The sequence below is a fragment of the Phycodurus eques genome, chromosome 5 (genome assembly GCF_024500275.1).
Source record: "Phycodurus eques isolate BA_2022a chromosome 5, UOR_Pequ_1.1, whole genome shotgun sequence".
NCBI lineage: Eukaryota > Metazoa > Chordata > Actinopteri > Syngnathiformes > Syngnathidae > Phycodurus > Phycodurus eques.
In genome coordinates, this window is record NC_084529.1 from 735,982 (window position 1) to 762,245 (window position 26,264).

The window sequence follows — 26,264 nt, forward strand, 5'->3', positions numbered from 1 at the left end:
ATGTTCTCCCCGTCCCTGCGTGGCTTTTCTCCGGGTACTCCGGTTCCCTCCCGCACACCAAATGAATTCATTCATTGAAGGCCCTAAATTGCCCGTAGGTGTGAATAGGAGCGAGAATGATTGTTCGTCTATGTGTGCCCCGCGATTGGCTGGCGACCGGTTCAGGGTGTACCCCGTCTCTCGGCCAGACTCAGCTGGGATAGGCTCCGGCGGGCCCGCGACCCGCGTGAGGACAAGCCGTACAGAAAATGGACGGACGGACGGACGGACGGAGGAATACGTGCTCAGACCGCCTCCGTGTGCTTACAGGCGACGAATAATCGTGCTCATGAAATAGACCGAATAGAAATAACGACAGAAAAGGGATCCGGGTGTAAGCATACAATTTTATTTGCAAAAACAAACAAATGTACAATACATTCTGAAAACCTTTTCTCTACAAAACAATTTCACAGAAATTACCTTGGAATGTATATACCTATTTTTTCCATCAATCTTTCTAAATATACAGTGTACCTAGTCTAGTGTTATAGTGTTTATTTATTCTGCTCTTAAAATTTCCCCGTGTGAATGTTACGCGACTTTATTGAGTTGAGAGAGGGCCTTTAACAATCGCACAGTCAATAAGAGATCAGGAACCGCGACTCATACGAGTCCAGCCCGGAGCCCGCCAGCCCCTCTTCATCATTGTAAGCAGCAGGCCGCATCGAGAGGTGTTCGGAAGCCGCCCGCCCTCCAGGCCAGCGAGTGGGAGTCGCTGGGGCCCTGCTGGACTGCAGCTGCCAGTCAGTCTCCATGACACCTTCTGGCCCTGCTCAGTAGTCCCTTAGTTTGCAACAGCACTGTTTCAATCTTCAAAAGTTTGAAGCCGACACTCGCATTTGCTTCCCGAGTACTACTTCAGCAAACACGCACGGATAGCTGTATGTAGTCCGCCGTAGAGTACTGTCGTTCCTTCGGTGATCGTGTAAGTGAAATTACAGTGACTTTCCAGCCTGCTTATAAATAGTTTTTGTGTCAACAGTATGCCACTGTATAAAAACCGCCTGCAGCTCAACTCTGTTGAAGGCACACAATTGAGAGAAAGTAAATGTTCTCGCTTGTTTGTCGTGTACAGATAAATATTTGGAAACCCTTCAATCCAAAATTTGCAACACCAAATGCTCCCAGTACCAACGTAACTACTGTATATATATCAGCCCTCTTCTTCCCTCCTTCGAGTTTTATGTTCCGTTCGAGGTTAGAGATCCAGAGGGAATGGAGGCTTGAATCAGTGTACGAAAAGGTGGAAACTCTTCCCAAAGCAGTGTTTTAAGGAATTAGAAACACAACGGTTAGTGCATCCATACTCAGTCACCATAATCCAAAACTACTGAAAGCAACTAACAGCAGCACAAATGTAGTTAATGAGACACTGAAATGTGATACAAAACAGCAGGGCTTTTTAGAAAGTTTCAAACTGTACAAAACAACATGACACTAAAAGGTGACTGAGGACGCCAGAGGCAGAAGTACATCTGCAAAAAGGAATTCAAAGGTAAAAAATCAAAACTCAATGACAAGGACCTGAGAGAGACAGGTCCATGGAAAGAGGATGCATATATACTGTATCTAGCAGATATGGGGTCCATAATATTAGGTATCAGGAGAACTTCAGCGCCTCTGCCATACTGGCCACTTACAGGATAACCAGTGAGCAGATGATTTATTTAGGGACGTCCCCACGACGGACTCTATTGGGGCGCACATTCACATTAGACTGTCATGTGCGCGCAATCCTAGGAAAAAAAAAAATCCTTATTAGAAAAAAAGGTGCTTTCTTAATCTTCATCCACACACACACACACACACACACTATATATATATATATATACATATATATATATATATATATATATATATACATATATACACACACACACACACACACTGTACATGTGCACTTTCATACATACAGAAAAACGGCTGCTTTCCAGTTCTTCCGAAAACATTGCACTGGTATTGGGCAACGAGAAGGAGGGGGGGAGCATTTCTTTTCCCTCAAGTACTCCAATCGATGACTGAAAAGTTACGCAGGATTATCTGTGCCAACGGCTCCCTTGCAAAGTTCACATTTGGACTTTGATCCCTCAAACAGACAAGACTGCGAAGGATGCTGAAACATTGGCCGTCGGTGAGCGGGCACTCTCAGCTCTCCCTCACACACACCAACAGCAGATCTGCAGGTAGATTAGTATACAGGCACGGCGTTATCCCTTTGCGGATTTCTTGTTTTGGGCATTCCACATGCCACGTTTGGAGTGGTAGTAGTGAAAGAAGTTTCTCAAGCGGAGTCGCTCGACTTCCAAACCATTCTGCAATACCCTGGACACATCAGGAGAAAGAAACACAGGACTTACTTTTTAAACACCAAATACATTCTCAAGTGAGCCTTTCAAAAATTGGATGGCAAATACAAATATGTATTTTCAGCATGTGTGGAAGTTGTCATCAAACATGGGCTACCGCAGCTACTATTAACGCAAACTTTTCTGCAAGCTGATTTCAGTAGTTTGACAAAACCCATTCTTCTTTTTCAGAGACACATTTACATTACATTAAGCGATCGTTTAGAGAGACGGTATGTTTTAGCACATAAAGCTATGTGTACGATCCCATCCCAATTATTCGGGAGGCAAAAATGAAACCGAGCATCTTAAACTGAACGTGGTTGGTGCTATAGAAAATAGATGTATGGCGCATAATACAGCTAGGGTGAAATAGTGCAAATTCAGGATATCTATTATCAGTGAGTGACAACTTGTAAGAAACTGGAGGTACCGTATATAAAAATAACAATGGATAAGAGAAACCTCAAACAAAGCTCAAGTATGTGATGGGTTTGACGATGGGTTTACCTGTCCAGAAGCTCCCAGTCTTCTCCACCCCAGCGGTCTTTGAATTCTTCTGTGTTCATCCCGCCGATTTTTTCAAAATCAGACTTGTAGATCCCAAACAGACCAAAGCCGTTTACCTCCCAATAACCTGTGAAAAAGGAAATGCTCGGCTCAAAAAGCGAGGAAAAATAGCAGCGAATACTCACGAAAATTGAATTGAAGTCAAAAGTCAAAAGGGAATGCGCTTTGTGTGTTACCGTCGGGCTCCCGTGGCGAACTCCCGCAGCCGAGTCTCATAACAATGGGAGCGAAAGCAAGGCGTCCTTCAACGCAGTGCTTCCTGATGCTCTCCAATATGTTGAAGGGGAAATGAATGTGCAGGTCACACAGGAACACAATGCTGTGGCTATCCTGCCGGAAGGAAAACAAATGCTCATTTCCATTGCAAAGTTGTGAAGTGAGTATCAATCAGCGCAATTTTGGCTTCACAATCTGCGGCGCGTCTTAGCTCGCAGAGTCTCCACGGCACTCGGCAGTGAACGACAGGCTCGTCGCCGCACGGCGGCAGCACTGACACTCGACTGACTGATCCGTCTATCGAAAAACGGGCAACCCCCCTCATCATCGGGCGGCAGGGCGGTCGCACAGGCATGTGTGATCCAGACACGTCCGGGGAGCCAAACGGACGCATGATAGAATTGCAGCAATTTCCTGTCATCTGTGACTGGGGTCAGTGGGAAGGAATAAATGGAAGCAGGAAGAGGCTTTAACAACTGGAGACAAGTTTCCTCGGCAGTATGTTTCGGATCATTATCCGGCTGCAATGTCCGCCCACGTTGCATTTTCGTCGTCCTCGTAGATGGCAGTAGATTTTTGTCAAGAATGTCTCCGTAGATTTGCCCATTCATCCTTCCTTCAATAATGTGAAGTCTACCAGTACCATTTGCTGATAAGCAGCCCCACACCATCATGTTCCCCCCTCCGAAGGTCACTGTAGGTATGGTGTTTTCAGGGTGATGTGCAGGGCCATTTCTCCTCCAAAGGTGGTGTGCATCATGGCATCCAAACACTTCAATTTTCCTCTCATCCAACCAGACTCTATTCTCCCAGTATTTAAATTCATTCTCCAAATGTTGTTTTAGCAAACTTCAAATGAATTTTTCTGCGTGGTGAGCGTGGATACAGGCCACGGCGGCGAATACATTGCTCACTGTTTTCCTGCTAATTGCAGGTCTTTTTGAAGTTCTCCACAGGTGGTCCTTGGCTCTTGGACAACTCTTCTGATTATTCTTTGCACTCCTCTGTCAGAAATCTTGCGAGGAGCATCTCATTGAGGCAAATCTATGGGGGTATTATCGGCTTTCCACTTAACGTATAATGGCCCCAACCGCGCTCACTGGAACATTCAGAAGCTTCGATATGCGCCTGTAACCAATGCCATCGTTATGTTTCGCGACAATTACTTTGCCATGATCTTGCGACAGCTCCCTGCTCTTAACCATCACGAGATGTGTCTTGACTCACGCCTTGGCAACGACACCTTTTGGTAGGGCCCTCAATTAGGACTGCACCAGCTGATATTCCTTTGCACTGACATGGGCCTGGATTGCTGTTTGATTATTGATCGATTTTAGGTGGTGTCTTGGCTTGCCGTGCCTTTTTCCACCTCCCTTTCTTCATGTGTTCAATACTTTTCCCCTGTGTCATTTCCCATTTTTACAGACAACTTAATTTCCGAGTTTATGTGATCTACTTTCTATTTATATCTGGATGATTTGGGTTATTCCGCACATCTGGTGATATTTTCAGGTCAATAGCACCTTTGGAAGTACATTTAGTGAGAAAAACGGTAACGCGTTAAATAATTATTTCAGCCACTGTGTGTGTGTATATACATATATATATATATATATATATATTACACAGTATGGATATTGTCATTGTCTATCTCACTTCAATGGTATCCACTCCGATCTGTAGTCCCGCTGAGCGCTCAAAGTTCCCTTTTCTCCTCAGATACTCGTATCTAAACCAAAAAGCAAAAAGCAAAAAGCAAACGATTGCTAAGTAAACAATGAAAATGTAATGGAAGTTCTGTGATCTACGAATGTCCACGTCTGGTTGCATAACATGCGCTAACCTTGGAACGCTGCTGTCTCTAAGTGCCTGCTCCACATCCATGTCTTCACTCTCAAAGTCAACAATGATGATGCTGAAATTGTCGTCCTTGGTCTGATGATGAAGATTTTCCATGTCCGAAATAAACTGCTGGACCCAGCGAGCTTGATTCTTCACTGAAATACAGGAACGGAAGAACGACGATGACCATCGGCTCTGTGTGGAACTAATGTATGTCCTGAAATCTCTGGATTAAAGGATTAATTACAGTTGATTTTTGACTGACCTGGTACCACAAAGTGCACCATCACATCTTGCCTCCACTGTAGCATGACCGGCTGGCAGAGGAGAGGTTTGGCGTAGGCTGCGCTCCAGGCCGTGGCTCCAGGCCGTGAGGGCGATTTGGTGGGGGGCGGGTGCGGAGCGGCGCCGAGGTTGGACGTGGCAGCAGAGGGGCCCGAGGCCGGGGCCGCCTCTGTGTTCTCAAGGCTTTCGTTGACTCGCCTGCCCCGGTGGAGCATCAGATAAATGTATTCGGACAGTCGCACCACACTGCGGCCCCTCTCCATCAGCTCCAGCTCCACAAGGTAGCGATTCCCTCTGGCAGAGTCTCGCCGCTTCTCGACATTGATGATTCGCAGCAGGGTGTAAATCCTGGGGCATCGAAAAACGCATTGGGGCGCAACGCAGAAGAGTCTTTGTGCAGACCACTAGTCATCATACAACTCACCAGACAGACATGTTCGGTCAACTTTCATAATATACTGAGAATTCAAACAACATTTTGAAAGTAATGATGTTCACTAGAATCAGGAAAAAAAAAAAAAAAACAAGCTGCTTGCAGTGGAGTGGTCTAATATTTTGCTCTCTCACTCCTGCAGCTAATTACGGAAACAGCTCAATGTGGAACATCATTCAGAGCGAATCATATTTGAACAGTATTGTATTCGAGAGTGGGACATCAGATTCATAATTGTCCATCCATTTTTGTCATTTTAAGTGCCACGCTAGGCCAAACAAGGCCATCCAGCCATCCAGGATGCCCTGAATAGCGTATCTTATTAGAAATGCCTGTCATTATACTGTCATGCATTGGCGTTAAGCACAAAAGAAAGCATGATTATGTCTTCAAAGACTACATTTGATTAGACTGTATGTGAACCAGCCGCAGAGGTGCGTGAGTGCACAAAGCAAACTGAAGAGGGGAAAACGAATGTTTGGAAGTGCGTGGTAACGGACAGACGGGGGACGACTAACATGTACCTAAAGCACCGGCGCATGACTCATTCGTTCTTGGAATTGCGTTACAAGGCAGCGCGTTGAGTCGGTTCGCAAACAGAAGTGTTCCACATGGCTCCCGAGCATTCGAGTGTTGTCCTTACCCGCCGTTGCGTTCGTTGAGCTTCTCCATGTACTGAGCCAGCACATCCACCACCTCGCTCTCTGCCAGCTGGAGGTTACCAGACACGTTGCAGCGCAGGTCGTTCCAGTCGGAGCGCAGAAGCTCAAAGTCCATGGGGTTCACAGAGAAGGTCCTCTGCCAGTTGATACTCTCCTCCGCCCATCCCGGCCGCGCCTCCACCTCCTCGTAGCTGTAGTCCGATGTCTCGCCCTCCTCCGGTTCCGCCTCTGGGTCGGGATTAGACTTGTTTGTGTCCCGCTCCAGCTCTGCCCGTTTGGGGTCTGGCTGCGACTCTGTGATCTCGGTGGTCCTGAGGTAAGAGGTCACTCGCAATTGACCTCGGATGTTTCCGGTGGAGTTCAGCCGGTGAGGAGAATGCCGGGTGGTGTCTTGGTGATGAGACCTCGAGGTGAGTCGGTGTGATTTGTTGGGCGAGCCGGTAGCGGCGGTCCTCTTCAAAGCGAGCTTCTCCCCTTTGCCGTGTGGCTCACCTGGCTGCGTTAGAGCCGTTTCCTTGTCGGGAGACTTTTGAACGCTTGCGTTTGGAATGTTGATGCTTTGATTGAGAAGCGATGCCTTAGCGCCTTTTGTGGGTGGATCGGGCCACAGCTGAGGAGCGCTTACTGGACTCCTTCCTCCGCTCTTAACCCCCCCAGCATGCCCTTTGTCCCCAGGTTTGACCAGTCTTGTGGTCTTCCCAGTCTGGTACAGAAAGACTCCAGGGAATACGTCTCTAGGGTGGCGAGAGGCCCTTTCCTCCCTCCTCTCTCGACGCCACCCCCGTTCCTTCTCTCGCTCCCTGTTGGGCCGAGGCCTGGTGATGTAGATCTTATTCTCCTTATTCTTCTCTTTCTTGCTCCCAGCGAGCTGATTGTTGTTGTTACGGAGAGTGTCGGTGCGGGCAGAGTTGCTCTGAATCCGCTTGGCGCGAGCAGGGATGGAGGACTTTTTGGGAAAGAAGAAAGATCTAGTCAATTTAGGTGGCGCCTCAGCCTCCTTCTCTCCTCCTCCTTCACCGGTCGGGCTGAGCCCCGCACGACTGTGACGGCTCCAGGATAGTGAGCGACCCGGGGCCACGCTATCTGTGTCAGAGTGATGCATCCTGGACTGGAGCTCTGACAGCTCCTCTCTGGCATCATGACTCCCATTAGTCCTTGTTTGAGCTCTTTTCCAGTTCGTGTCCCTCTCCATCTCATCATCGCTGTAGGCAAAGTGTCTCCTTTCTCTGCGGTTTATAATACTATCGACTGCACCGTCTTCCTTCTCATCAGGATCCACCTCTTCATCCTTTACGTCTTTACCTGCAAAAGTAGGTCCAGGTTGAGGGTGCTGATGGGAGGCTTTGGAGGCATGGCTTGTTTGAGGCTTCCTGGGAGACTGCGTGCCGACAATCTCTGCCTCGTCTTCCATATCCACCATTTCGCCTTCCTCTAGGAAATCTGGAGACATAAAGGAGGCACACAGTGAGAAACGGTGATGTCAGTATTACAGTCGGAGTTTGTTCGCTGTAAGTTACCGTCGGGGTTCGGGAAAAAGAACGGTCTGTCGTCGTCCTCCTCCTCATCCAGCTTCATATACTTGTAGAAGCCGAACCTTGCAGAAAGAAACAATACCTCCCTTTCAAACATGCTCTTTTAAATCTTCCGTTTTTTTAAAAAGGGGAAGCCCACGCGATGAAATCAACAGAGCGGCTTATCGCAAAACACACATCGTCTCAAAGGGCCACACACAGTAATATAGCTCATGGCCGGTGCGTGTCTTGGCATTACTGCCATCGACTTCTCGTACATCAACGTGCTGTGTGGCATACGAGACACAGAAGAATCTTTTCCCGATGCCTGAATCCACCCAAAACGGAGGCGCACAAGCACCTTTTATTTTCTGTTCTTGACACGTTACACCGAGTCAGAGTGGTATCATTTTGTAATTTGACGTTTTGCATAGCTTGATGTGGCGCGCTCGACTGAAGATTCCTCGCTCGGTGCAAATGTGGCTTTGGAACAACGTACTTTTCTAAGTAGATGGGGGACTCTCTGTAGAAACACTTGTTCTCTCGCTCCATGTGTGTGAGCCGGGTGAAGTCGTTTGGGTAGACGAATGACAGATAAACCTGGGCAAAAGTACAATGAGAGAGAGCAATGGCAGACAATTCAAACATTATGAGTTGCAACTTTCCTTTTCATATTGATGTAGTAAGTTACACGGTATGACAGGGGGCAGCAGCGTTCAACATTTCCCGCAACTTACTAATGTTGAGTGACTAGAGCAGCAGATGAATTCAAGTTAAACTCTCTCCCTTTAAGGGGTCTTCTTTTTTCGAAGGTCAAAAGTCATCGCCATAAGCCTGCCATAACTGGATGCACTTCGGATGACACCGCGGAGAGGATTTTAGCAATGGTTTCAGCCAATTAAAACAGCATTTACACACGGCGGACGGAGTAGCAAGCCTGCCGGTCCAGAGGGAAGATGATTGAGAGGTCACTTACAAACTGCAGGCCCTGGTATCTCGCGATGGGGAAATCTTTGACGACGTAGGTGGGAGAGTAAAGACAAGCAGGCAGAACGTTTTCCAGACGGGACGGGTCAATCACGGGAGCTGAAAGAAGAGAGGAACAATTTGATGATGTTACCTATTCGGAAGGACACTTGGGGGGGAAGGTTGTTTTTGTGTGCGTGTAACACTAAGAAATACAGTGCTTAACAAAGTTATTAGACCCCCAAATGTATGGTTCTGTAATATTTAATCAATATAGGTATTTCTGCATTTGTGACTTCTCTGAAAAGCCCAGTGAGCTGACTCAAATTTGAGTGTAATATATCATTCTTCATTCAAAATAATGAAATGTTGAGAGCTCACTGAAATAGAAAGAATCTGCATCGAAGCACTCGACGGACGGTTTCCGAGACAAATGGTCTCAATGATTTTATACGCTCGTTCGCGAACTTTTTAGAACCAAGTACCGCCTCAAAAAATATTTTGCTCTCCAAGTACCACAATAACGTCTAACATGAAAATGTTCATCAAACAATGAGAACATTTTTATTCTCAAAAAGTATATTTATTATTCTAAGCCACTGAAACATAATGCGCAGTTTGAACATTACCACTGCGCTCAAATGTAAGAAAATGAAAGATACTTGTACTTGAATTTTTTAAAAGATGAATAAATGCAACAGCATAATACTTAAGATACATATGACTGAACTGGACATGACAAGTAAAAAAACAAACAAAACAAAAAAACCGATTGTTGATTGTTCTTCATGTTTTTTTCCCCCCATGTTGTCTTTCGAGCAGGGGTGTCGAACTCATTTTTGTCACGGGCCGCAATCGCAGTTATGACTTCGCTCGGAGGGCCGCTACGACTGCGGACCCATATAAATGAAAGACGACCTCATATACTGTAATTACAGTATACACAACACATTGACGAATAACCAGTTTTCAAATCAGAAGCCTATAAAAACACGTTTTTCAACTATTACATTTCTCTTCCAAAGGGGGATCGGTAACAACAACAAAAAAAAAATGCTTGTAAATATCTCAGTGGTATTACACAAGCACACAATTAGCTTTCGCGGGCCACATAAAATGATGTGGCGGGCCGGATCTGGCTCCCGGGCCACCAGTTTGACACCTGTGCTCTAGGGGGCGCTCACATACCACCACTAGTGGTACTACAAGAATCACTGGTCTAATACATTTGCTTAGCACTGTACATAAATGAAATGCAGCTGAAACAATGAGACCGAAAAATCCAGATAGTCTGAAATGATGGACGGATTTACTGCTATAGAAGGTGTCCCTCGGGTCTGGCTTCAGCATATCTGCTCCGTGCTGCGGGGTGCCACCTTCTTCCGCCTTTCGGGGCAGAAAGTGTTGCGGGAGGCCGACGTGACTGGCAAATGTCTGAGGGATGTGACCAACGCTGTTCATCTTGAGGCTGGACTCGTCTGAAAGATTCAGAGGGCAAAAACATGGCTCGGAAAGGTGCTGGGGACACGTCCCTTCGCAGGTCTGTGAAGGATTAAGGAATCCTCCATGCTCGTGCAGTGACCGACGCAGATCACTATGAAGTATTAAAAGGTGGAGCTGGAAGGAGGGAGACAAAATCACTTCTGAGGTAGACCCGAACAATCTGACGAGATCAAATAACACAAAGAGCATCCAAAATTCAAAGAAACAAACATTTTTGCAAAGACGGGGCACGAGACCGCGAACCCTTTATTTTTCAGCCTGCGCAAGTAAGAATTTCGTGGAGTGAATTTCATTGGTGAAAGTGCACGCGCTTCAATGGTCACAGGGACCGTATTAGACATTGCAGTTGACGGCTTTAGACTTGCACGCACACCGCAACAAACACACGTTTCCCCTCGTGCTGCATTTCAGGGTTTATGTCGGCACATGTTCCGCACACGCGCGACGGTCCACACGCATCGGCATTTCTCGTCCAAACGGCGACCCCGGGAAATTGAAAAGAAACAGAGCTCCAGTGTTTGTTGAGCTCCCCTTACCAGCGCTCCTCCAAACAGGCTTCCGTTGCTCTGGGCATCTGTGGTCAACGCATTTGTATGCGTGTATGATCTTGTCTCAGTTTACTGACAAATTGACTAACTCGGTGTGAAACGCGGGCCCGCTTCATTGAACTAAAAGCTGAAAGTCGCGGCAAGCCATGACTTCGATCGTACGAGTATGCATTCGGTTGTTGGTGGTAGCTTCTCCCGTCCAACAGACAAAGCATTTAAAGGTCCCGTGCCATCAGATTTGTTGAAAATATTTTTTTTTAGAATCTTTGGTGTCCTATTATTGGGTTTGCATGACAGTTTGGATTGAAAATGTCCAGAAAGTTCTCTTTCAAGCTATTCCGATGGGTCTTTTTACACCTGGCATTTGAGATGAATGGATTATACCGGCCGTTGGCGAACGGCGACACCTCGGTGGCCGAGCCGAGCCGAGCCGAGCCGAGCGTTTATAGCGACCTCTCATTCGTTTCATTCGATGAAGCGGATTCCAACGAGCATTGGGTTGTTGGCCCTCCACTCACAAGTGCCAACGTACGGAGGGGGGGGGGGGGGGGGGGGGGGGGGGGGGGGGGGGCGTGAAGTCAAAGAGAGGAGGACATTTTGACAGCAGTTCCCATTCAATCACGGCTCGCGGCGTTCATTCGACGCATACATTTTTGGCGACAGCGAGCGCAGTTACGTTCGACATTCAAAATATAGTTGAGCATCGGTGTTAACGTGATATTCTGTATTCGAGCCGGGTCGTTCGCTGCAAACCCAGAAATCCAGCAGTGCGTGAAAGCTTGCTTTGCCAAGTCCTCCTCCACAAAATGGGTCAGCCCAATTCTGGTACAGAAATGCTTGTGAATTTATCCTCAAATAAATGGAAGCCATTTATTCCTCGACTTGTCTGAGGTTGGCAGGCGAGGCAACGTTGAAACTTTGCACAAGACGCAGCCCGGCGTCGTCACTCAGCAATTCTTCCCGAGACGAGAGGGCGTGCGGCAACCACGAAGTGGGCAAGTACTTGAATAATGAGTTCACGTTTGATGTCACAAATGCACTGAAATGGGATCCAGTCATTTCGCAAGCCTTACGCGTCTATCGTCTTTTGCATTCCATCAACAAACCGCATAGATGTCAAACTACACAGACTTATTTTGACATAGGTTATGAATAAAACAGCAGAAAAAGGGTTATTCTGATGGCATTGGGACCTTTGTTTAAGTCACTGGCACAGAGAGATGAACAATGATATATTTGTCATTAATAAATCCTAGTTTGTGAAATCGGATTATTTCCTGCAGAACTCCACGGCCTGGCCTTGTCTCAGCCTTGGAACTGAACGAGCAAAGAGTGAAGATTCTCTCATCCCAGTGGGCAGTAATGGTCGACTCCTGGGTCGGTTTTGCATGACCTGTACCTGAAATACTCCATCCCAGAGTAACCTGCAAGTAGCTAACGTTGGAAATTATTCAGCTATTTTGGCTTCTCACAAATTGTGCAGGGGTACAAAATTGTAGCTGTAACGGGTGGCGGGGGGATATGAGAAGTAAGAAACAAAGTAGGAGAAAGAAAGTTGGAAGGAAAACCAAATAGCGCAGAGGAGAATCATAATTACACCAATCGATAGCAGGGAGGAGGAGGAGGAGGAGGAGGAGGAGGAGGCATGTGTGATTAATGGCGTGTCAGGTGCGAGAAATGCCATGCAATTAACAAGTTGGTCAGCAACATTTTCATCCTTTAGGGAGAGAGATTGGTGGTGCGCGTTCACATACTCAACAAAGGGGAGCTATTTTCAAACTTCGATATCCATCGTTCACAAACCCGCTCTCCGTGATGACAAACGCATGTAAATATCTGCTAGCTCCCTATTTTTGTCGAATTCAAGGTATGGCCTTGGTCTGCTATGTCCAGGTCTCTGGAGGTTCCATGGCTTCAATATGTCACAGATAATTGCTTTAAGGAGCTCAAAAACGATATCTAACACAAGATGTTCAAAGTCAAATCATAAGTCATTTATACGCAGGGACTTTGCAAATAATCGACCGACTTGAAGACCGAGATCTCTGTCAATCGTTGTCGTACTGAAGTCACGTGATCATCGTCATGAACTTCCATCTCACAGCGAACCAATAGCCAGTTCGCAAGGACTTGCACCGAGTCCTGCCATTTCCACAAATGACTATACATTAAAAACAACCACAACTCCAAAACACCAATGAGTTGAGCCATTCCCAGCTCGAAAGCAATTCTTTAGATTTATTTACTAATGAGTGCAATTTAGACGGTGGGGACCGTGCTGAATTCGACCCACAAGATGCAATTGTTTCTGATACAATCTATTCATTTACGAATTCCTTTTCCGTACGGCTTCTCCTCACCAGGGTCGCGGGCATACTGGAGCCTATCCAGCTATCTTCGGGCGAGAGCCGGGGTACACCCCGAACTGGTCGAAAGCCAATTGCAGGGCCCATAGGAACAAACAAACATTCACACCTACGGGCAATTTAGAGTTTCCAATGAACCTACCGTGCATGTTTTTTGGGGATGTGGGAGGAAAGCGCAGTGCCCGGAGAAAAGCCACGCGGGCGCGGGGAGAACGTGCAAACTCCACACGGGCGGGGCCGGGATTTGAACCCAAAAATTCAATATTCACTTGAAGTTAATTTCATCACATTACTTTTGCTCACTCACAAAAGTGGGTGGCTGTCCTGAGTTCTTTAACACATCTAGATGTAAAGGCCATCAAATGAATGTCCAAATGTCTTCAGTATACAACAAAAACAAAGCAATTGACTTTGCCGTTCCAATACTTTTGGCGGGGACTGTATGTATGTACGTAGTTTTTCCACGCTCAGTTCCCATAATTTTCTTGCGGGGGGGAAAAAAAAAAAAAAGAAATGTTCCGAATCCTGAAAAAATCCAAACAGAAATGTTTACAATGACCATTTAAACAAATAAGATGAAACTTTTACCTGCGTACAGTGAGATGTAGGCCGAGTCTATCACTTCGTATTTCAGACCAGGGAGGAATGGACGCCACTGTGTGTGAAAAGAAGGAAGGACAAAGGGATGGAGTGAGAAGAGCAAACCTGCGAACGAGTGGAGACGTAAATCTTCCATCGCAAATTCGATTCCCCACTGACACTCGGTGTTATTGATTCGAGCAACTTCATCAAATGGTTGAGCTACTGGGGTTTTGTACCAACACATTAGGAAAGGAAATCAAACAGAAACACATTAGGAGATTGGGAAAAAAAGCATCAAATACTGTACATGAAATTGGTATGAAACAATAAACAGCGATTTAAACCAACACAATTATGTGACAACAGAGCGAAATGCAGAGAGGAGTGCGAGAAAGGGAGTGACGAGCTCCAATTCTTGGGACTAGATTGAACAATTAACGAGTCACTTCTGGTTAGCTGGGCTGTAATTACAGGAGTCGGGTCGTTTTTTTCTGCGCCTTCTTGAGAACACAGATAAATGCACCCGAATGCAAATCACGCAAGTGCCTGCGCGCGCGCACACACATTTAACTCAATAAATAAACAGCGGCTTTTATGTGATTGCGTCGATTCCCTGCTGCCCCTTCAAATACATGCTAACCGCAACCAAGCAAAAAGCACACGCACAACACTGACAAACAAGGTTAGTGAAACATCATGCTGTGCAGCGGCAAAACTTGCAGACGTGACAGGCCCCCCTTGGGTTTTAGGATAATCTCACTGTTTTACGAGACTGTCCGCAAGGTCAGGTAAGGACGGGTGGCACACCTCGACTTGAAGAACAAATACAAATACAAACTGAAGGGCTGTGTTTTGCAAAACAAACTACCGGTAACCATCAGAAGAAAAAACTGGAGAAACAAGAGCTTCATTTCGGAGGAATGAGCCAGATCCAAATTCCGCCAGCGTGCGCGGGCCCTGGCATGTGTGTAACATTGGTGGTGACCTTTTGCAAAGAAGGTCATCATGCTTCCCACGAGTTAGTGATCATTCTCTAATTCTAGCGTGTGAAGCCTCATGACTTTCAACAGACTGCGGGGTGAACATTGAATTGGTCTCGCCGTGTGCAACTTAGTCGGAAAATAACATCTCTAGGCCTGTAGAGGTATTACAAAGAGAACAAAATCAGAGAACAATTCACTATCAAACGGAGGACAATGGAAGCATAGTGTCAATTCTTAGTCATGACAACATTTGAAGTGTGACGAACAACCACGTGCAGCACGCAGCAAAACATTTGCATAACTTGCACCTGGCAGGAACTCAATCATGTTGAGTCTTTTGAGGATGTCTTCCTTCTTTACACATGCTTCCTGACTAATTGCGCTTATTTAGATGAGGAATTCAACACGTAAAGACAAAATAATAGTGGGAAGTTACAGGGGTTCATGCCAGCTGACCTTTTGCCTGCAGACAAAGGAACCCACTTCAGAGAAGCAGAAGGAGGTGGATTTGAATTTGGCCCATTTGAATACAGTATAGGAAGTCGCACGCACACGCAGTCGCCAGTAAATAGTCTCGTCGCACAGAACCACGAATTTCATCGGTTTATGGAAACGTAGTATATCATGTACTAATAATCATCTTGAAACAGTGCTGCCGGCTTCACTACCGTTGTCCTGTCCTTTCCTATTCTATGCAGTCCTGTTCCTTACTCCCAGCGCGCGCCACGACTCTTCAGAAAAAAGCCCACTCCAGTGGCATATTATGTTTCGTCTTCTTTGTTTCTCTTACAGAGAGTGTCCCGACGTGGCTTTCTCTCCGTCCTCTCTTTTGTCTACCTAACCTCGTTATGCGCGACTGCAACGTTTGCAGAAATATCCATCATAATACAAGCAACCATAGAGGCAGATTAGAAAACGCTTCTGTTGCGCAGAAAAACTGCTCCGGTATAAAAATAGGTTTACAGATAATCCATTCAACATAACCAAGCAGGACAGGTTGGAAAAAAAGAAAAAGAAAATCTTGACACAGACATAGCGGCAAATTTGACAGAGCGCCTCACACCGAAATTAGTTTATAGGTTGCCTTCTAACGTTCCACAATGGAGCTTTTTTGGTTTTGTTTGCCATTTCCCCCCCGTCTCTAGGTGACGTAACCAAATCTCATGGTAGCTCTTTTCAAAATAAAAATATTCTTAATACGGTAGATTTGGCAGGACCCAGTTAAAGCAGTTCTCCGTCATCTGCCTCAGCATGTTTTGAAATCATTAACGTTGTAATATATACATCGAGCCGGAGATTTTCACGGGATTGTTAATAGCCATTAATAGCCACATTGAAAACATTTTATTCATCAAACCAATCTTTGAAAAATAGAAATACATCAACGCCTGCCATCTTCTGCCTGTCTTGATACCTTCCAATTTGTAGTAATAAATGGACAAACAATAAGAGTTGTACCAGTGGCGTGCAAAGCTCCGCTGCCGCCTGGGGCACCGCCATGTGTTTTATGCCCCCCGCCCTCACCGAAAAACAATTGTTGATATTAGCAAAATTGAAGGTGAGGTGATACCATGAAATTAAAGTGGTGTGACATACAAAAGAGCGAACACGTATTCAAGATGTGTCCTTATTGAAGCCATTGTTCTTAAGTCTTTCTTTTTTTTAGAAGCCTCTGATTACGAGCTCATCACTGATGGCGTTCTGGTACATTGGCCTGACTCTGGCGAAGGCAGCGTGGGTTCATTTCCCACCCAGTCCCGATGTGAATGTGACAGCGAACGGCTGTCTGCCTCGAAATGTACCCTGCGACCGACCGGCGACTGTCCCAGGGCGTCGTCCGGCTTTCGCCCAAAGTCTGCTGGAATGGGCTCCGGCTCACCCGTGACCCTGAAGAGGATAAGGGGTACGGAAGATGAACGGATGAAAGACTGCAACCTTTTACTTGTCAGTTTTCTTGCTCCTCTTTAATTGTCGAGTGTGATGCAGATGCATCTTGAAACAGGGAGGAAGACGAGGATTCAAAATGCATGCTTGACAGGTGTTGAACTTGAGTTGAACCTTAACAGAATTACAGTGATTAAAAAGCAGGTGGTATCAAATGTACTTTTCCACTGAAAAGGCACACTATATATTTGAATGGCTACCTCCAGGTGGCACAGCGATTTATAGTGAGGTGGAAATATGTGAGGCAGATGTTGAGAGGAGTGTGAGTGAGAGAGAGAGTACGTTGTGTCTTTCCTTGCGTGTGAGTTTCCGAGGTGCAGGTGAGCGTGCACACGGAACGAATGCATGTATATTGAGCGGTAGACGGTCAGAGGCGGCGCGATAGAAGAGGAACATTTAAAGCCTGAATTTAAATCCTAAACCTTTGCTGCCACCGCTAATTCAGTCCCGACGTTCTTCTTTTCCTTGTCTTTCTCTCAGTGGGCCCATTTAATGATCATTGCTTTGCTTTATACTGATGACAACAGTCACTTTCCATTAGGTCAGCTTGCTTCTCAGAAAACAAGATCCAGAAAGCAATTGTACACCAACAAAACAAGTGAATCCGTTCATCTGGAGTGTGTAAATGTTTCTACAGATGCCTTACATCCTACACCTGGCCATCCGTGAAGGTGGCCCGTCACCTCAGCTACGGTTGTCGAGGGCCAATTCAATATGCATTTCATTATTTGAGGTCTATAAACACACCCACCGCATACTCCTTTTCATCAATTGTACTTGTTAGTTTCTCAACCAATTCCGTGAATGCTAACGTAGTTAAGCTACATGCCCTGAAGCCATACTGATCCTCCAAGAGCAACGTGTTTTTCAAAGAAGCTGTCCAACCAAACAACAGATATTTTCAAAAATTGGGAAAGTAATGATGTAGGTATACAACTTGTACAAATAGTTTTTCACCTGACTTCTACACAGGGTTCACTATGGCCACTTTCATTTTGGTAGCCAAGCAGCCCAATCTGAGAGATAGATGACATACAGTAAATATGTTACAGGGTCGACAATGGTATCAATCAGTTGTTTTACTACAGTCATGTCAATTCCATTCCAATCTTGTGATGTTTCAGCTTTAAAACGTCCAACAATGTCCACAATTTCAGTTCTATCTGTATGTCTTAAAAATAGTGGCTGCGTTGCTTACGTTGAAAAACGTTTCAATGCCTCCCCCTTGTGGATATTGAATTTCCTCTGCCAGTTTCCTCAGCCCCACATTCACAAAGTCGTTTTTGAAGCGTTCCGCCATTTCCTCATCCTTGGTTTTATTATCATCAAGAGTTGGGGAAGCGAGAACGTTTTTTTCCCCTTCTTTTTGAAAACTGAATGAGGTATTTGTATGGAAGCACAGTCCCACCGGTACAAAAAAGAAAAAATAAATAAATCAGTTTCTTTCTTTCTTTCTTTCTCTTTCTTTCTTTCTTTTAAACTAGGGCATGCGTTTCTGCCAGTTTTAAAAAAAAAAAAAAAAAAGGCGTAGCCCGTTTCACAGAATCAGTCTTCTACGTCTTTTCTCGCTCCAACTTCTGTTGCTGCGGCCCCGCCAAATACTTCCTATGAAACTGTCCGCTGTGACCTTATATATCTTCCAGTGATGACAACTTTGAAATTTCGCGATTTTCCACAGAGGATGGGGCATGAGAATGCCTTTGAGAGGAGCAACATTGAAAATGTTCAACCATCTCTGAAAATGAGCAACCCAACCCGGATGATACACTGCCTGTTTCACCACCAACAATTCCATGCAGTGAGCCAGTGAAGAAAATATCGGTTGTTCTTCGAGGGCAGGTACTACAAGAGCTCATAGCACATTTCTCTGAGGCTGACTTTAAAATTCAGCTTGTACTGCCAGATGGAACACCTGAGATGGGGTATGACGAGGGAGGAGTCATAAGAGACTGTCTCAACGAATTCTGGTCTGATTTCTACCATCAGCGCACAACGGGAAAGTCTTTTAAAGCTCATTTTCTAAGACATGATTTCGGACAGGAGCGGCGGGAAAGTGTTGGCCGAATAATATCGTTTGCTTTGGCGAGGGAGAAATTTCTTCCTCTGAAGATAGCACGTCATATTAGAGCAAGCTGCGTTGGGATATGTGAAGAGTGACGATGTGGAAGATTTCCTCAGTTACATGCCTGGACGTGAGCGTGCAGCGTTTGAAGCCTGGCGATCTGAATTCAATAGCGTTGACGAAGAGGAACCGACGGAAATCTTGGACAACCATAGCTGCGGACGCATCTCCACAGAAATGGATGCAAACGGGATCAGACAGAGGGACAGAGTGGACAAGGGGAATTGTGGTGAAAGCCACGGCAGAACAATAGTGAGACACATTTGAGCACAAGTAACGTTACAGCAGTCATTCGGATTGAGGGACACGCAATACAATAACTCACCAAGACAACAAGACAGGAGCATATTTGCACTTAAGCTCGCTACTCAAGTTAGGTGTACAGTAAATAGACATTTCCATGTATAAGAAAGAGGCGCAAAAACATACGTTTGGATTACTTTTCCTGTCACTTTAAGGTAAAGATTTTCATCTGTCAAAACGATATATTTTTCCTATTTTTCTTTTTGAGCTCTGAATTTTTTTGAAATAAAGTTAATACTACAAAAGTTACAATTTGACCTGCATTTGTTAATGCCACTGGAGGCCTAACTATGCTGCAATGGTAGATGGACCATTTTAAGTTCATTTGGAAGAATACTGTACACGTCCCCAGTTAAACAAAGTCAGGGTCAGGGTTCATATCATATCATATCATATCATAATATTTGCCAGTCCTCTTGACATCATTCTACTTTCATTTGATCAGCTGGCTGCAAACAATTCTGAGGTTTGGGACTGCATACATCAAGGAATGGAAGGAAGGGCGATTTGTTTGGTGATCTCATTCCAAGCAGCTACAACTTCATTAAGCTCCTCCTAATTGACAGAAAAGGAGAGAAACGTGTTCAAAATAGGTTTCGCGTAGTTATCTGTTTTGGATACAAATGATGAGCCATTAGCGTTTTACCACCGGTATGGTGTTTTGGAAACAAAACTGGATCAGTGATTTGTCAATGAAGCTGTCAACAAAGCATCCATCTGCCTTCAACTGGTCCAAATGGTCCATCCAGAACTGTGCACATTCACGTCTAAGGGTGCGCCACCAACGTTCAATCCTTTGATTGCCTGCGCTCGGATCGAGAGCGACAGACTCCTCACAGCTCTCCCTCTCGCCGCTGTGCAGAAACCTTTGCATATCCGCGACGCGGATATTTTCCCTTCCGTGATCTAACCTTACTTTTTGAGGGCATCCATTGTTCTCAGTAACAGCATCCATAAAATAACCTGCTAAGATATGAGGGTTCTTGTTAGTTTTGTATTTTCTTGAGAAACCATTGATGCATATTCCATAAGGCTTCAACTTGTCATAGCCATATATATGCCATTCGTAGTTTGGCCCACGACTCACAAACACGCGTCTCAAAAGGTTGCAAGCACCGAGTTCTAGCCCATTCCCATCCATCGCATCAGTCGACGCACAGTTTCTGTCGGTAATCATTCGGACATTTTTGGTGCATCCATCGATTGCTTGCCAGACGCTTGCAACTGATGGCCTATGAAGCTGAGCTTCATCCGTCTTGTTTTGTCTCCTCCAAAATTGGTTCTTCTGTAGCCTTCTTTCCAGGCTCCGGTGGCTGACTTGGACATTATGACATTCCTGCAAAACCACTAATATTTCACGGTTTGTGAATACACGCCTAAAGTACTCTTCTATCATGACATCCATTCCATAAAGATCTGCAAATTCCAACTTGTGGCTTTGGCCCTACACATGGCATGGAAGATCTTTGGGGGAGGAAAAAAAAAAAAAAAAAAAAAAAATCACTGGTGGCGACGGGCTCCGCCTATAGTTTTTCTGGCGGAAACAGGCTTCCTGGAATGGATCTTTCCGTTCTTCTGCAAGGAGCGAGCCACCTTGGTTCTTCTTGGTTAAATGTTCATGCACATAAACGTCGTTTCCCCGTAACTTGCCTTTTTGCTTTAGCACGGCGATCTTGTCCTTGCGGTTTGTAGAGCGAACTCTTGGCAGTTTGTAAACAAGAGGCTGTTGACACTGTGCCCATGGACATAGAGCTACCAGAAGCAAAGTCAGACAGACACACACTGAGGAAATTATTCCCAAAACATCAACATAAGGATTCTTTATTTATTGCACACATTTGGCAAAATGATCACTCGTCTGTATTTAATAGAAAAATATTCAACATAAAGTACCGCTCTCATTGTTTCTTGTTTTTTTTCCTAATGTAGAGTGGCCACTGCTCCTAGGCACTTCATCAAAGATGGAAGGAAAACAGTTTCATTTCCACATCCGTAAGCGCTATTGGGCTATGACATGACATATCCAGCGTTCAGCGTTAATAGAGAACTTTTATCACTGTGCAACTCTGCTAACTTGCTTACTCAAGCTAAAAAACAACAAGCACCTCATTCGCAGGCCCGGTGCTCCAAACAACACGTGATTTGATGTCGTATATTCCTAACCTGCTTCCTCGTGCTTCTGTTGCAGTCACTAACCCTCCTTCCTTCACACAATGGGGAAACAAAAGGCCAGTCATGAAAGAGCGAGGTTTCATTTCTCTCTCGAAGGAAAGACTGCACATTTGTACTCTTTATTCTTTATAACAAGAGCTGCAAAATAAACATTCCCACGGGAACAACCCACCTTAGACCACACGATCACAGCTCGGCATACAACGCAGAGGGAAAAAGCTGTGAATCCAGGCTATGCTACACAACAAATGAGCGTCTGCTTTTATGTGGATTTACGTGAGCCCTGTGCTTGCGCTGATGTGGGCCACTTGCAATCTATCTGCTATTTTTGTAGCGGTGTCAAATATACTTCCTGTTAAATCTCAAAAGGGGGCCGTAATAACAGAGTGCAATGTACATCACCACACACCCACAGATCGTGACTTGCTGCATGACCTTTGTAACTTTCATTATAATAAATTAAAAAAAAAAAAAAAAAAAAAATATATATATATATATATAAATTCTACAAGTTTAAAACTGATGGCCTCAGAGATGGAAGGGAGGGATTCATGATAGAAGGCTATTAACGCCAAAAAAAATAACTAAATTATGTGAAAGAGACAAAACCGTGTGACTTGAACGAAGCAAAATACAATTTACAATAAGGTATTTGCCAAATATTTTATCCATCATCCATCCATCCATCCATTCTCTTAACCGCGTAGGGTCGCGGGTGAGACAGGGAGAGGTTCTTTTGGCGGTGAGGATCCACTTTTAGTCCAAGGTTCAAGGACTGTCAAGGCAAGAAGCATTTTGAAGCTTTTGGAACAGCGAACAGTTGATGCATATGAAATGATTTGGATGTCTCATGACCAGTGGGGATGCTTTCCTGCATCCAATTAAAATTCTCAAATGATCTTTTTCCCCCCCCCCACATGGTACTGCACACCTGGCCCGACACTTCTAATCGCCGCAAACACTTTTTCACTACACGGAACTATTCTATTTCTGTTTTTTTAACTGGTCAACCAGGGTACCATATTGGTAAGTGTACCACTGTTGGTTGCTCCTTTGTCAAACAGATTTGCCATTGCATAATTTGCCAGTCTGCACTTTGTTGCAGTGGCCCATTTTATAGTCGTGCTCCTACTTTTTTCTTGACTAAAACGTGTCCGTTTGTTGTCACAAACGGACACGTTTTAGTACAGAAAGGCTCCCTCAATGTGAAGCGGTCTTATTCTGTAGAAAACAGACCACCCCAAATTGAGGCCAGTAGAGCTGCTCCAAGCCGCACGCCGTGCAAAAAGGGCGTGAGGCACCTGTCATAGGAAGGACACGAGAGAAATGGACCCACCTGACTTTTCATCCCTCATTTTATTTACATGCATGTATTGATTTGTTGATGTATTTATTTTTGCATGCGAAGGATTGCGGTTCAAAACATAACGCCATTAAGCATATTTATCGATAAGACCCCCAACAAATGAGCCACAACAAGAGCACGGGTATTGAAAAAGGAGTGTGCTCCATGACCCCTACACTAAATTGTGAGACAATGTGGAGAAAATGCATGCTGCTCTGTATCCTCCTCCACCGCACACAGTACACGACTTGTCTTGCACACCATCTCTGGACCGTGTGTTTATTGTGGCATCCTCCAGGCACCTCTCAAAAACATACCGTCACGGTTGCTCAACATCTATCAATCAATAAACAGACGGGAGCAGTAACGGCGAAGGGGGCAGGGTTTGAATTACTTGCGGTACGACAAACGTGGACGGACATTAAGGCAAAGGGGAAACATATATATATATATATATATATATAGAAAGACATAGACAGGTAGAGAGTCAGAGTGACAAAGAAAGGGAGGACAAAAATGGCACAGAAGCTCTGTGAAAGAAAGAAGCAGCTCCACTAATACCGGTCACCATGACGATGATAACCTGAGGCTTGTGAAAAAAGAGAGGGAAAAAAATCTTCCATACACACACAGCGGTGATCTCTTTTCATCATCATCCTGTGCCATCCCACTCCAAGTCGAAGCACATAGGAGGTATTTCAAACTTTAGCTTGAAACAAAGCCCCACTCATCTCTAAGCTTTGCCTCAGGTGCCGAACATCACCACGGCGAGAGAAATGATGCAGAGGAGTCACAGAGAAGAGAAAAAGGAACATTACAGGTGGACCAGTAGACACACACACACATTGCGCTGGAGAAAAAAGAAAACAGACTGTAGCTTAACATTTTCAACGAAGTTCACGCTCATCGCACTCTGAAAAAAAAATCGATTATTCATGCCAAAACGGTGGAACAAGGCAGTCAAATGAAGATTGAGGGATGGGAGGGGATTCTTTATATGTGGAACATGTCATTCCACACTAGAATCACGGAAAAGTGTCACTGAGAAAGCAAATGCAAATGCAAGCTTTCCCATATGCAGAGGTGAAGAAAAGAAGGCGATAAATAAATGCATGTGTCTTCTGGTTTTCACTCACCCCAACCTCCACGTGATCTGAGCCCTTGTCATCCTGCTTGTGCAGAATCTCAAAGTAGTAGCGTCTGGATGACATCAGGCTGAGGGGAGAGACACAGACACTGTTCTTACTTGAAACAAAAAAAGGGATTTCAGCTGCGAAAATATCAGCGCAGATCGAAAATCTTCCAGTTGTGGGTTGGCCAAAGAGGCCCTTTGGAAGTTGCGCAACATGTCCTATTTGCTAGATAAGCTATAAGCTAGAACCTTTCCCAGCTACCTTTGGGCAAGAGGCAGGGTACACCTTGTCCCGGTCCCCAGCCAATCGCAGGGTACATGCAGACAAACCATTCACACCCGCATTCACGCCGAGGGACAATTTCGAGAGTTCTACTAACCTCCTGTGCGTGATTTTTGGAGAAAGTGGGAAGAAGCTGGAGTACCGAGAGAAAACCAATATAAGCACGAAGAATTTACACATCAGAGGGCCAGAGCCAAGATTTGGACCCCAAACCTCACAACTAAATGATTGATCGCTCATTTATACAATTGTACAATCGGAAAGTTATCGTATTCGAATATTTAGGACAGGAACATTTCTTCGAACTAGATAACAAATTACGAGTTTGTGTCCAGCGTCCGGAAACAGATTGTGTGCAATGACAGGTTCCACTGGGGTTAGCTAGCTAACTGACTAATTTGACTGCAACCATCAAAATATAACCCGTTAACTCCATTTGGGTGTCCCTTGACGCAATGTCCATTCGCGTTTGTTAATGAACAGACTTTGGTTGAATATTCCTGTCCTGGTTCTCCACTGGCTCATGATTAAAGATTGGCGCGAACAAACATTTTCAACTCTCCATTTGCATGCCATTCGCTGTGTGGAGGATCGCTCCGCTCTTTCTCTCTCTTTCTTTCGATTTCCTTTGATGCTGTTCCCCCGTGTCCGTCCCCCTTCCGAAACAAACACTACCTCATCTTTGCTGAACTGTTTGGATTTGGCATTCATTTGGGAGATGACGCACATGGGCTCAGGCTTTGGGACGCCAATGTTAAAGGAAGAGAAACCCATAATGGTCAATGCAAAACATATGAAAATGCCTGAAGACGAGCTCAAGAAAACCGGGCATTGCTTTTCGATTGTGGCACAACATAATTATTCGAAGAAACGAGAATAATAATTCACCTGGACACACATGATGGTACCCTTAACTTGATATTTTGTCACACAAACTTTTAAAGCAATCCATTTTTTGGGGCCCACCACTCATAAGCTAACTGCTCCACTTAGCTCAGGTTTTACTGGTTTTCAGCTCTTTCAACAAACATTCAATAGGAACACGTTCCTCTGTGTTTAAGTAGATACAGGATTATTTTCTTTGTGTGTTTCATTTTTGCATCTGTAAACAGCTGAGATGACTTGCCAAAAATGTCCAGTTCTGTCTCATGTGTCTCCCGGAAGCTTTGTGGATTGTCAATATGCATTTTGGCAAATTCCAGTCTTGTCTATTACAAGTTCTTTCAGTAACCAATGTCACTTTTTCCTTTCTTTAATGTAAGCATAACAGCAATTTTGCCTGCGATGCGTGTACATGGAAAATCACGATCTACTGCATGGGGAGAAGGCTCGGTTGTGTTGTGGAACGGCTTCGCCGCATGTGGCAGTCTGTCTGTCTGAATTTCACAACGGAAATCGGAAAGCTTTGTCTCAGCATCTGGTTATTGATCATCCGACAGGATAACGACCCAAAAGACAAAGCTAAAAACACCTAGGAATGGCAGAGAACAAAACATCAGACTATCCTGAAGTAGCCCTCCGTGAGCCCTGATCTAAAGCCTATTGAAACGGAGACAGCTAGCGCAAGTTGCCTTTTTATTGACATACACTATAGGACCAATACGGTTACATGCAGCAGGACGACATGGAAAAGGACACCAAACCGTTTTCCACAAACCCTTGGAGAGGGGTAGTACACAGGCCAAGGACGTATAAGGTTTTCTTCCCTGGTGTAGGAGAGTTAAATGAAGAGGGCAAAGGCTCCAGGAGGAGGGTCACATGTTGTGCCATGTGCACACGCTGTCATCGTTCCACGTGTGATCCATCACAGAAGGTGCCCGAGAGGTCGAAGCTCTCATGAATGCTGCTGAGACGCCGTTTTCAGCAAGTGGCCCCCTGTTTGACCTTTTCCAAATCACGCCACCATTGCAGCTCCCAGCTTACACTCTGGAGAGGATGTTAAAAAGGAAACCTGACACATGGCCGTGACAAAAACCGAGTCAAAAACAATCGGATAGACAGAAAAACATTCATAAGTATGTCAACGCCTAGCTAATGAAATAATTAGCCCTTAGGATGAGTCCGATTATGTGTACGGGTGGTCGGCTGGGAATTGAGGAGTGTATGGGT

At 45.1% G+C, this 26,264-nt stretch overlaps 1 protein-coding gene across 3 annotated transcripts in view; it reads right to left on the reverse strand.

The window, feature by feature from the left end:
* Positions 1-373: 373 nt before the first annotated feature.
* Positions 374-26,264, reverse strand: part of b4galnt4a (beta-1,4-N-acetyl-galactosaminyl transferase 4a) — a 148,110-nt gene continuing 122,219 nt past the window's right edge. The window contains exons 8-21 of one of the 3 annotated variants that reach the window (XR_009768558.1): positions 23,877-23,955; positions 13,878-13,944; positions 10,186-10,350; positions 8,883-8,992; positions 8,406-8,506; positions 7,913-7,989; positions 6,377-7,835; positions 5,281-5,648; positions 5,017-5,170; positions 4,830-4,902; positions 3,134-3,287; positions 2,898-3,024; positions 1,956-2,364; positions 374-1,778 (exon numbers count right to left, since the gene is read on the reverse strand). Coding sequence is in view for 2 of the 3 variants with exons in the window: in XM_061676787.1 (XP_061532771.1) it covers positions 2,250-2,364; positions 2,898-3,024; positions 3,134-3,287; positions 4,830-4,902; positions 5,017-5,170; positions 5,281-5,648; positions 6,377-7,835; positions 7,913-7,989; positions 8,406-8,506; positions 8,883-8,992; positions 10,186-10,350; positions 13,878-13,944; positions 23,877-23,955 (3,049 nt within the window). In the remaining variant the exon portion in view is untranslated. Of the gene's footprint in view, positions 2,365-2,897; positions 3,025-3,133; positions 3,288-4,829; positions 4,903-5,016; positions 5,171-5,280; positions 5,649-6,376; positions 7,836-7,912; positions 7,990-8,405; positions 8,507-8,882; positions 8,993-10,185; positions 10,351-13,877; positions 13,945-23,876; positions 23,956-26,264 lie in introns of all 3 variants that reach the window. The other 2 variants (XM_061676787.1, XM_061676788.1) reach the window with 2 other exon arrangements.